General features: G+C 39.2%; 1 protein-coding gene across 13 annotated transcripts in view; it reads left to right on the top strand.

Moving 5' to 3' along the window:
* Positions 1 to 12,851, top strand: part of MACROD2 (mono-ADP ribosylhydrolase 2) — a 1,003,459-nt gene that overhangs the window by 118,609 nt on the left and 871,999 nt on the right. For all 13 annotated transcript variants that reach the window (XM_068940428.1, XM_068940419.1, XM_068940427.1 and 10 more), the window contains one exon: positions 7,258 to 7,365. In XM_068940428.1, the coding sequence (XP_068796529.1) occupies positions 7,258 to 7,365 (108 nt within the window). The remainder of the gene's footprint in view (positions 1 to 7,257; positions 7,366 to 12,851) is intronic.

Genomic DNA, 12,851 nt, shown 5'->3' with positions numbered 1-12,851 from the left:
CTCTCTCTCTCTCTCCCCCTGTCTCTGTCTAACACGCACACGGTTGATTGGCAGACCCGCTCTCTCTCTCCCTCTCTGTCTAAAACGCACAGGGTTGATGGACAGAGCGTCTCTCTCCCTCTCTCTGTCTAAAACGCCCAGGGTTGATGGACAGAGCCTCTCTCTCTCTGTCTAGCACGCAGGGGTGATGGACAGAGCCTCTCTCTCTGTGTGTGTCTAACACGCAGAGTTGATCGACAGAGGCTCGCTCTCTCTCTCTGTGTGTCTGACACGCAGAGTTGATCGACAGAGGCTCTCTCTCTCTCTCTAATAGACGCACAGGGTTTTTTGACAGAGCCTGTCTCTCTATCATGCAGAGGGTTGATTGTCAGAGACTCTCTCTCTCTCACTAGTGCGCACAGGGTTACTTGACAGAGCCTCTCTCTCTCTCATTGTGTAACACGCACAGGGTTGATTGGCAGAGCCTCTCTCTCTCCCTAACATACGTACAGGGTTGATCAACAGAGCCTCTCTCTCTGTCTGTCTGTCTGTCTCTCTCTCTCTCTCTCCATTCCTCTCTCTGTCTAACACGCACAGGGTTGATCGGCAGACCCGCACTCTCTCTCCCTCTCTCTGTCTAAAACACACAGGGTTGATGGACAGAGCCTCTCTCTCCCTCTCTCTGTCTAAAACACACAGGGTTGATGGACAGAGCCTCTCTCTCCCTCTCTCTGTCTAAAACGCACAGGGTAATGGACAGAGCCTCTCTCTCCCTCTCTCTGTCTAAAATGCACAGGGTAATGGACAGAGCCTCTCTCTCCCTCTCTCTGTCTAAAATGCACAGGGTTGATGGACAGAGCCTCTCTCTGTCTGTCTCTCTCTGTCTGTCTCAGATACACACACACCGTTCATTGACAGAGCACCTCTCTCTCTCTTTCTCTTTTTCCCCCCTCCTTTTTGTTCTCTTCTCCTTTCTTCTTTTTCCCTGAAAGTGTTTATGTTTATAATCTTAAGATTACAGGACCCAACAAAGAGTTTTTTTGATAAATGTTGCCTTTATTTAAAACTGAAATGAACTTTGTAGTCTTTGGTGCAGTTCTCTGTAGGACTGGAGTATATCTGAATTTACCCAGCTTTACAGGTTTGAAGTACGTTTTGGGCAACCAGTTATGAGAGAGACTTGGTTTGATTTATTTATCAAAAAGACTGACTTCTCTCCAAATACTTCTTTCCTTGAGTGCAAAAATATTTCTCAGGTCATGGACACAGCTGTAAACATGACTTTTTTGTCAGTGAGAAACTGTTAGAAGCTACCTCAATAAACTGTTATCTACTTTGTCTTTTGGTCAGTGAGCTTGAGTATCAGTATAGACTGATGATAAGATAACTACACATTCTGTATCTTGTGTTATAGACTGGTGTTACATAGCAGCCACTTCCTAGGGTTTATTTCTTGAGGGTGTATGTACAACTGTTTCAGTAACATAGGAAAATATATTCTCATTGCACTAGAAGTGCACAGTAAATCTGTCACTGCTAGGATTGTATTAATGCATTAATATGTTTACGTGCTGCGTGTGCTTTGTGTAGTATGTAATGCCCTAGAGTTGCTAGCTTCTTGTTGAATTACTGCATTGTGAATTTGAGGTTCTTGGGCATACCTGAAGACAGCGCATCTTTCTTGTTCATAGATCTGAGATTCAATATCTCTTTGGGAAGAGACTTTGAAGTAAGCGAATGCAATTTTTTTAAACCTGAGAAGCAGACAGTGAAGGAAGAGATTGGATACAAAGGTGCGAAGTTCGTTATTTGTAATTACCAGAATGAACTCTACTGTCCCTGCCAAGATGACTAAATTGATTACAAGAGGAGAAAATATCCCAAATAAGATATGAGTTTAGACTTGATTAAGAGATGCTGTCTGGTAATCCCAGAGGTCTGACAGATGATAAAAGGAAAACAGTTATCCTACAACTCCTTGTATTATGTCAAGCTTACTCTTTAAATCAGAGAGATGTTAATAGACTAGTTGAGTGTCTTTGTGAATGAGACTGCTGTCTGTCTTCCATCAGTGTTAAGCATCTTTATGCATCTTTCTGTAGCAACTAGAATGAAATAAAGTTTTTTTTGGTTGGTTTGTTTTGCTTTGTTTAGAAATGAGGGTAATCTGTGTAGATGGCCATGGCAGCATGTGCTTTTACTTCTGAACTATGTTCAAGATTGTGATCAGGACTCTTGCAACAATTCTGGGGCAGGTAATGGACTAGCTGAAAGGGTTATAGTAGATATATATGATTTTTTCCCGTGAGGCAGCAAGCTTATTAACGCTTTTCAGTGGGGAATGAGTTTTGAGGATGGTTCTGCTGAGCGCAGTAGTCAGAAAGGGTGAGAATTAGAGGTGAACTTGTGAAGTTTGTGGAGGATGCAAAACCAGGAGGCATCGTGAATGTGTGGAACAGCTGTGTTATGTGTCAGCCTACGGAAAGAATCAGAGGACCTTGCTGGTGAGGTGGCTAAAGAATAGCACAGTAAGGGACATCTGTGCTCTTTCTCTGACTCAGAAACTGGTGATAACAGGAACAAGCTTTTGTACTCTATGTATCTGTTCTCTTCATGTCTCTTTCTGGTGTGTGTGTTTTTTGTTTTTTGGTTTTTTTTTTTTTTTGGTATGGTACTGGCACAAATACCTTAATATCCAGCCCCTACTTTCTATTTAAAGTGGCTTCATTTGGAGACTTTTATGGGTACATGATTTGATTTATGGTAACTAGTGTTGCAGTACTTTAGTAGAAGTTGAAGGGGAGAAGAATGGTGGAATGTGTATATGCTTTAAGTTTGGCCAGAACTTTGATGGTACATTAACTGGGGAAGAAAGGGAGGAATAACTCAGTTATACTTGCTAACAAAGTGTAATTATGTAGAAGGCTGAAATTAGACCATGCAAATCAGTCAAAAAGTTGTTTTTTTTTCCATACAACTCATTAGTTAAATGATTATTTGCTGGGGGAAAACAATATATAATTCAAGATTCTTAATATGTTAATAAAAACTTGATATCTTTATGTGGAAATACTTTCTTGGTTCTGGCTAAGACACTGAAGATCTGGTGACAATGGAATAGTAGGTTTAGGAACTAAATATTGAAATAAAACTCACAAATACACACATCTGAATTCAAGACTATCTTTATGCTAACACCAGGCATAGCAGCAATGCATGTTCTGATGGAAGTGGCATGGATTTTTGCAGTATGCATGTTGTAGCAGATCTGAGGTAGAATGGAGTTAAGACTGTTGTTATTTTTGGGTGGTTGAAATAAACGATAATTTCTTGAATCAGTCATTTGTGCTGAAGCTAGAACAACAGCAACATTTAAAATACATAATACTTTTCTTTTCTTATTTCTACTTTGGCTTGCTTGTAATGCTGACCGATTTGAACAGAAACCTGTTTGGCTTCCCCTACAAGTTAACGTTTAAAAAAGAAAGCAAAATCAAAAACCTATGGTGTCCTCCCCAAATACCTTCTTACCTGAGGTCAATTTTAGCTGATTACAAAAAGTTCAACTTACTAAGGTTTAGATTGACTTTGTGCTGCTACATAAAAAATAGCTTTAGAATCTCAGACACTTGGTGCTGGAACTAAATTTGTCACTGAGGTAAGCCTGGATCAAAGAAATACTGTTTTTGAGAAAGTCTGTTAGTGTTTTGAGGAACATCCATGACAAGCTTAATTCTTGCTCAAAGTGTCTTTTTCTTTTCTCAGCATGAGTGGTTTTGTTTGCTTGTTTAAGGAACTCGAGCCTCACCTATTCCCAAATATTTTGTAAGCCTTTGAAATAAACTTTTTTTTTTTTTTTTGAGTATTTCATAGACCTTTCAAGTCTTTCATCTCCAGATGATCTGAGATAGTTTTGGTACCATAACTGGAGAAGAGGTTAGGCGTCATCAGAGCGTGGCTCAATGTCAGACTACATACAGAGTTGAAGACAAGATTGTGTCATTAACGTTTCCTTCCTTCTGTCTTACTCCAAAGCAGGACTCCAAGATTTACCTGTTCTTCCTCTGCTTTCCTTTCCCTCTCATTCTCTTTACTTTCCTGCGGCATACCCAGCTTTGTAAGTCTTCTCTTACCATGATTTATTTAGCCTTGCTCCATCCAGATCCTAAGCCTGGAAACTGTGATTCGAACAGGGAGCAGCTCCTTACTGCCAATCTTTGGCAATAACTTGGTAAAAATTCTTCACTGGACAGCACAGATCCTCTTCCTGCTTACAGGGAGATTAGCTGTCAGTTCTTGTGAAATGGAGATTCCCAGTGACACAGAAGTTATTTCAGAAGGGAAGATGGATTTGCTGGGCAATCAGTTGACCTCAATCCTTAAATGTTTATCAGTTGAAGAAAGAAAATATTCTTTATGCATTTCAGTCATTAGTAAAGCAGGCTTTGTGTAATAGTTTGAGGCAAGTAAGCATGGTTAATTCCATAAGGTGTTCCCTGTGTTAGTGGTCCGAAATATGGCTTAATATAAGGTCCAGCTTTAATCTGACAGAATTGATGTCTTCCATGTGGTAAATGAAGTTTTCATCTGCTTAGCCACTGTTTTCATGGGATGTGATGGCTCGAAGTGCTTAATTTCTGCACTTCTACTATACAAAACAGCTTCGGAGCAAAGCATCAGCATGTCTGAAAGCATCATCTGTTTACAGCCTAAAGTTCAAACCTTCCTAGCCTACTCTGCTTGGTAGATGAAGTTCCCTGTATTAGACGTTGCTGAATCTGCGTTTCCAGTAGCGGTGTACACAGACACGCTGTTGCAACACATTTTATATACACACGCATATACCCACAGCTTGTCACACAGGCAGAAAACAGCCTTGCATAAACACAAACAGCACCAATGGCCTTATCCTGCTCTCCTCTCAGCCTGATCAAAATGAAATCTCGTTAGCGGGAAATGTATGCATATATACACAATATGAAGTCCTGCAGGAGATAGGCTGAGATGCTCAGTCTGGGCCATAGCTGTGCCAGGATCCCTGGTCTCCCTGTTATCTGACACCTGGATGATGAGCCCCAAGGCCCACAGCCCTGCTGCGGTTGCTGGTACCCTCCTGCTGACTCACCATGAGGTAGCCCTAGGGCTGGTGGCCCCCTGGGAGGGGCCAGGTCAGGGGCTTGTGCCTCTGCCGGGGTTACTGGGGTTCCCTTGCCTGCCACTGTGCCTGTGCGCCCCTTCGTTGGTGGTGGTGAGGGGGATTAGCCTTTAAGGACTGATGACTGTCTTGCAATAGCCCATGGGCACTTCTGTGACATGCAGGTAGCTAGTACGAAGCTGAACCCGTGGAACACCTCCAATGACGAGCTGTTGGCCTGAGTTTAGCTTCAAAAATGAAATGTTTGATTAGTGTTACTTGCTACATAAAGGTAAAGTGTACATTTCTTACCAAAAGAGGCAGATTAAATTGCTAGTAATAATTTCATCTGCCTCTGGTGCTTCAGGAAAGAGTGCCCTGCTACATGTGTATTCTCAGTTAGTGAGCAAAACGTTTTTCTTGATGTGTTCTCCTTTACCCATTCATTAGTCCCAAGGAGCTTTTTGGAATGAGCATCTGAAGGCAGATCTGTGCTGTGGATTGGCTTATGAAATTGTCGAGTACCAGATCTAGAAGAAACAGCGCTGCTGTGTGATTGGAGCCTGTGAGGATTTTAAGCAGATTACATCAGTTGGCTTTGGACTCTACGGTGTAAATTTAGTATTTAGGATCGATCTTAAGGTTGCCTTTACCCAGCCCAAGACTGTATGATGGTGTTCCCTATCTAAAATGTACCTGTACTAGAGCTGCATATATTCTAATCCTTATTTATTAAACGTACTCCTAAAATGCATTCTGGGTTTTCTTTTGCTATGCTGAGTGGAAGCTGGTTTAGGAGTTGGTGTGCAGACTGTTTCTCTCCTCCTGTGCTTTGTGGAGTGTGCTGTATTGGAGGGAGGAAGGGAGGCTGCAGAGGACTATGAGATGAGGGCACAGTCCCAGGGATGTCCTGAGCCCAAGGCCTGCAGGGAGCACATAGGATCCACACCCGATAGAAGGAGCAGCACTCTGAGCGGACAACCTCTTCTCTTGGGAAGGTGGCACAGCTCCCAGCCCTGGGAGAACTGGCGGCGCAAGTGGAGAGCAGTGTTTCAGATAACGGTAGCTTGAGGGTGTCCTGTGTATAAATATTAACACAGGATAGGCGTATGATCTAACAGATACTACAGGCATTGTAAATATTTCTGCTTTGGTGTGATCCTGAACAAACTAAAAAAAAAAAGTATACTCTAACTTGTGGAATCTGATTAAAATTAAGGTTGATATTAAAAAGTAGAGGGCTAGCTTTGTACATCCTGTTTCTCATCAGATCTTCCCTTTGAATTTTTTTTACTTATAAATAAATTTCACTTGTCTTGAGGACTGAAAACTATTTCCCACTTAAATTGTCGTTTCAACTCTTCTAATCTCTGCTAATGACTTGGATGTCCCATAACACACAATTGTGCTAAGCTGATAGGCCCCTATGTGTTTGTAAAAGCATTTGAGGTAACTGAGCAGTTTTATAGACTGAATCAATGAAGTGAAGTGATGCTTTACCAGCATAAGCTACTTGGTATACCATCTTCTAGTAATAATTATTTTGAAAGCTAACATATGCGAGATTCTTGCCTTTTCTTCTAGTTGAGCAATTGAAGATGGCAAACTGACTTCAAGTTTAAATTTGCTTGTGTTTCTTGGGGAATTTTCTTCTCCCCACTGCTTACTATCAGGACTAGTTCTGAATTTGGGATTGTTGGCAAGCTGCCTGTTCATGGGTGTTTGTACGTATTCTGAATAATTTTGGTTTGCGGTCGGATAAGTCACTGCTTCAGTGGTATCTCAGTTTCCTCTTTTTGTTTCTTTTTGTAATTTGTACCTTTGTGGTTACCAAAGAAAATTATTGAATGAACTGCAAAAAATGAGTATGAGTATAAGGATTTTTAATCAAACAGCATTTAGGCAAGGACTCGGTGCTTCATAGTGGCTAGCGTTTGAAAACAAATAGTGAAAAGCAAAGAGTGTAATTGTAGGGAATTGCCTGCGTCTTAGTGGGTTACCGGTGCCCTCTGGAGGCAAAACGAAGAAATGTCCCAGGCTATCAACAGTAGTGACAGGAACTCCTAAGTACCTGCTTTGAGCTTCTGGAGAGTGATGTTATAATAACATTTGTAATCTGGTTTTATTACTTTTTTGTTTTGCAGGTGAAAACACTAAAGAAGTTCTGCAGGGAAAGAAAAGTCTGAGTGAGAAAGTTTCTCTTTATAGAGGTGATATTACATCACTTGAGGTTGATGCCATTGTAAATGCAGGTAGGTAGTTAAATATTTTAGATAGTTCTGTCTCGGAAATTCTTTATAGCGCTGCAAATTTGAATTCTGACAAGCTACATGAAGCAGTTGCATCCAGTGGAAAGCTATCTGGAAACTGTACGTCTCTCTTCTAATTTCAGTATTTTGCATCTGTTCATCCTCTGTGCATTTACTGTGACCAGGATTATTTTAAAGCTTTGATAGTGTACTCACTAAGAGACAATAATTATCTTGCATTTGTTTTTAACTTGACTTGAATAGCTGAGACTTCACACTTAATACTGAGGAAATCAGAACTTAGGTGCTGAATTGCAGTACGTTCCAGGTTATTTTTATAAAATTAAGGCATTTGTGGACTAAATATGGTGGAAATTATTCAACAATAACATTATAAGAATACTGACTTACTGTTTTATGTGATTTGCATGCTTGCTTTTTCTAAGGAAAATATATCTTTCAAGTTTCTGGTCATGACCACCAAAGCTCTAAATGTTTTAAGACCTAATTTAATTTAGTGACCATGTCTCCATGTCTGCAACAGAGGTGAAGAACTGTGTGTACTATGTTTTTTGTGGCAGAAGACTTCAAAGTTACTCCAGAGGGGCAAAAAATGCTTAAGTAATGAATTTTTTCATGTATTATATTATCATCATTTAATTTGGGTAGTTTGCAAAGACTGCAGGAAGGTGTTCTTCCACCCTTTGCCCCCTGCCTCGTCCCCACCCCAAAAATAGCATAGCATGCGTGTCTTGAGGATGGAAATTTTTTATTTTCCCTTGGTATTTGGATAGCACTATCCTTACTGGTTAGGAATATTGATTCACTGTAAGAATTAATTTGTGGTATTACCTATACATTTATAGGAAGGAAACATATTGCGATGTCTTTTGTGTAATGGAACAAAGTGCAAAAACCCCCAAGGATTTATTGGCCAAAATTGATAGGTTTACCTAGTGCGGTAAAAAGCTATGTGGAGATACTGATTCAGGTCTAAGAAGAGTGTAGTTTGCCCATACTACGTGGTAGCTAATAAACCTAGACTCTTGTATTAGTTGATGTTATTTCTATCTGTATAACTCCCTGCTTTATAGCGGAGACACGCCAGTGGATTTAATGAAGTAGAAGCAGACTCCTTACTTATCTTGAAATGCTTTTTGACGCGCCAACAAGTAGAGAGGATGGTATTTGCATAAAAAATTGTTATTAATCTTGAGTTTACTGATATCCGAAAGCCAATTAAAATCAATACATATAGCAGTATGTAATTTTATGGAAAGTATTAAAGAAACCATCTGAAAACCACACGATAAAGCAGAGACTGAAAGGCCTGAAGAGGGACATAACACTCTTGAAATACCTAGAAGGCTGTTGCCAAAAAGAGAGGAATTTTTTTTCCTATTGTGTATTCTGTGTGTAACAATAGAGATTCAGATTAGATGTTGGTAAAGCTACTTAATGGAATGGACAGCGGTACCCTGCTAAATTAGACTGATACATAACAACTATTCTAGGTGAGCATGCTGATGCAGATGGGTTCTTGTAACTCTTCTAGTCATTTTCTTCTGTAATCTTTAATAAAGTAAATAATATTAACTATTATGAATTGTTAATATGCTTAGATTAAGATAGTGACTGATGATTACCTTGAACAATCAAGTATTCTGTATATGTCACTGCATTAATTAATTAAATCTTAAATGTAAGCCTTTGATTTACTTAATGTTCACCCAACATATGAAGCCCAGGACTGACCCTCTTCCTTTCTGTAAAGAAAATATTATTATTATTATTTTTTAATGTTAAACCTCTCAAACTTATTGTGAAGGATAGATGGAAATTTAAATGAGGAGGAGGATGTTTTAGTTCGAGATCCATGTTGATTGTGCAGAAAAGTCCAGTTGTTACACTGAGAGATTTTTGAAATTCAACAGTTTCAGTGAAATTGTAGTGTCTTTTTGACAGTATTTAAAATTAGTTTCTCATCTCTGTTACAATTTTGCAAAGAACTCAATTTCATTTGCGGAAGGAAAAATTTGTCTAAGCCTGGAGGAGAAAAAGCAAAATCTTCCTTGAATTTCTAGCATAAAAGAGAGACAGTGCTAATTGAATTTCTTTCATTAAGGTAATGAAGGGGTTGGTGGATATCCTGTGTAGCTAAATACCAAGAAATCACTGATCACTGCTGGAGGAGGATCCGCTTTTCTCCTGGACTTTAACAGACAGACTGAATGTAACTTACTTTCTAAATGTGTTCTAAAAGAGGACAGCTGTGGAACTAGTGGAACTAAAAGGTTGTTACTTATCTTCCTGTTATCAAAATAGCCAATTTTGAGGTCATTCAGCTATAATCAGAGTGAAGCTCTATTTTGTCTTCTAAAGATTGACTGCAGCACGGAGATGCAGAATGACTGGCAAGGTAACTGAAAAGAGGAACCAGTGTGCTATGTGTTTTTTGGTTTTTGTTTTTTTTTTTGGCTAAAATCCATGTGAATTATGTAACCCCCTTAGTATATTATATTTTCAAAATAGCTCCCTAAAACTGCCTCACTAGTAATTGCATTGCAGACAGGTATTACTTTACCCTGGTGTTTTGCCTAATGTATCCTGTTAATTAATTTCCTTCCCTCCCTTTTAAGGATTCTGTTAAGATTTGTACAAAAGTCTTATTTTTACTCCTTTATCCTTTTCTGCTCTTTCAACATTATGCTGCAAGAACTTGAACGGTTTCTTCCTTGAGGCATGTTCTTTATTGCATAAATCCATGATAACTGACCTTTTAAACAAACGAAATATTTTTGGATGCCATTTAATCCTGCCTCCAGAAGTTCTTTAAGCACCTGGAAGTCAGATAACCGCAATTAACTTCCAACTTTCAAATAACCTCTCTTGGGAACTGGGTGTCTGAGTGTGTTTAGGGGAGAGAGGGAGTTCATTTGGTTCCCCCTGCCCCTTTCCTCTCAGGTCTTTTAATACACATCGTATTTGTACTGCAGACGCTTCCTGATTAGAAGTATTTCTGTGAACCGAATGGATTATGTGAGAAAAGAAGTTTCAGATAATATTGGAATACTGAAGCCACAAAATGTGTAATACCCTCCCGCTCCAACTCAGTCTACCTTAATGTTTTTGAGCTGCTTTCTCTCTGGTACCATGCAGATTTAGGGAGCAAGTCTTTCAGCTGGCAGTTAACTTAGTTGCCGTCCAAAATAAACTGTGTATGTCCAGAGTTGTGATTGAGCAAATTACTTCCCTCTGTGTCTGCTTGCCTACTGCCTCTGTTTATTAAACTGCGGACCATATGGCATTATGATGTTCTCATGGCTTACATGGGTATGATACAGTAACTCTTGGATGTTTACTGGTATTTTTAGGATGCTGTTGGAAGAAAAACAACAAAAATATAACACTTAGTCACACAGAATCACAGAATGGTTGAGGTTGGAAGGGACCTCTGGAGATGATCTACTCCAACCTCCCTGCTCAGGCACGGACATCTAGAACATGTCACCCAGGATTATGTCCAGGCGGGTTTTGAATATCTCCAGAGGAGGATTGCATTATGTACTATGCATAGTAGTCCAGCAATCATAGAGCTTGTTCGCGTCACTTTTACCCCTTAGTTATATTGTTTGTAGGGCAGCCGATCCCAAATACAGAAACAAGCAGCAAAAGCCTCAGTAAGGCTTAAAAATCAACTGTGAAGTATTTGTAATGTTAGCTAAGCAGTAAGTATTAATCTCCTTGGGCTTTTTACTGAACATAGAAAAAAAATTGTTACTTTTTTGCTGTTTATAATATATTGTGTGTTACCTTTTTAATTTGAAGTAGGTACAGGAGTTGAATTTTCAAAGTGGGTATAGTATGTATGTGTGTATTCTTCAGATACCTTAGGCAGCAGTTCATCACTACTGGTCTCAAATATTCATTCATTGATTACTTGTTAATATATGCTACTGGTTCAGTTCTAAAATAAGATAGCATGTACTAATGTGATTGTGAGTTATCCTTCTCTAGGCGCAAGAATGAGGGAAAAGGAACACAGTTATATGGAAAAATAAGCATGATTCTCCCTTATTTTTATTGATTGTTAGTGGTAGGGATGACTGAACACTACAATAAACTTTCTTTTTTAGCTTTGAAAACTATTCTTGGACATCCATACAAAGGTATGATATTGAGAATGGAAACCTTTCATCTACAGGAAAAGGAGCTTAATCATCAAGTGTATTCAAGTGGATTTTTCTGGTAATAAGTGTACAGCCTTACTTGTAAATTAGCAACTAGACAGTTGTAGCCACTAGGAAGTTGCTCCCTTTGTGAACTGTACATGACTACTGGAATTATCTCTAATTCTCCCAAATTTGGGGATGGAGCCATTACCTTTTAAAGGGAGTATTTTTATGTTTGAGGGGAAAAAAAAAAAAAAAAGGCAAGTGAAATAACCTTACTTGGTGATAAATACTGAAGAGAGGTGATAAATAATGGACAAAATAACAACTTTTTATTTCCCTTTTCCTACTAACCTCTGATGCTGGAATTTAGTTACTGAACTTTGTGGTGTTCAACAAATGATTTCCTGTACAGGAAATACTTACATATCTGAACGGAGGTTCAGGAGTCATTTCAGCTAAAGCTGCTAGTTTGACGGCAATAAATGCAGAGTTTTCTTAGCTCCCTTTGTATATTGCACAGCACCTACTGGTGAGTGAAGGTACGCAAGGAGGAGGCTCTCTTGGCTGTTTAACAGGCAAGAGTGTTTGCAGGAAGTGGGTTATGTCCGGTTCTTTTTCATAGATCTGTACAAATTTTAAATGCTTGTCCTGCTGTATGTCCCTGTCCTGATACTTAAAGCAAACAGTATTGGGGGAAAAAGTGCTCAGTTTTGCAGAGGCCATGTTTGCTTTGCTTATTGTGTAAGTGGTTCTGACTGGAGTTTCTGAATGATTAGATTTACGAAGTGAAACAACCCCTTTCCTCCTAGGTCTCAACTTTCTCTAATAAAATCTGTTTTTCTCCCTCCAGCTTTTGATTTCAGAACTGTGTTCAGTAATATAGCAACAGACTCTCCCCCCCGCCACCTGGCCCTTGACCTTGAAGTATAATCTGATTATTTAATTTTACGAGGCATCCCATTTTTGTCATGTTCAAAATTAGACTTCAGGGTAGAGGTGTTTTATGTATTGAAATTGTGAACTGAATATATTTTCTGTGAATTATGCTTAAATAAGTATGTAAGCATAGATACTAGGTGAACTATGCCTTTCCACATAAACAGCTTGTTAATGTGCAATCAGTCACTGCAGTTACCTTGAACTTGGTGCTTAATGAACAGGTGGGGGAAAAACGATGAATTCTAATCTGAAACGGATCTGACATCAGGCAATTGCTCTGATTGCTAATCCATTTCATTTGACAATGTAATTTATCATGCAAAATTTTCATCTAGTAGCTTCTGAGGTAGAAATTAATTCAGAAGTGGCCTGTCT

This window comes from Struthio camelus, chromosome 3 (genome assembly GCF_040807025.1).
Source record: "Struthio camelus isolate bStrCam1 chromosome 3, bStrCam1.hap1, whole genome shotgun sequence".
Lineage (NCBI taxonomy): Eukaryota > Metazoa > Chordata > Aves > Struthioniformes > Struthionidae > Struthio > Struthio camelus.
Note: the sequence above shows the minus strand (reverse complement) of the source record. Positions and strands in the feature narration are given on the sequence as shown.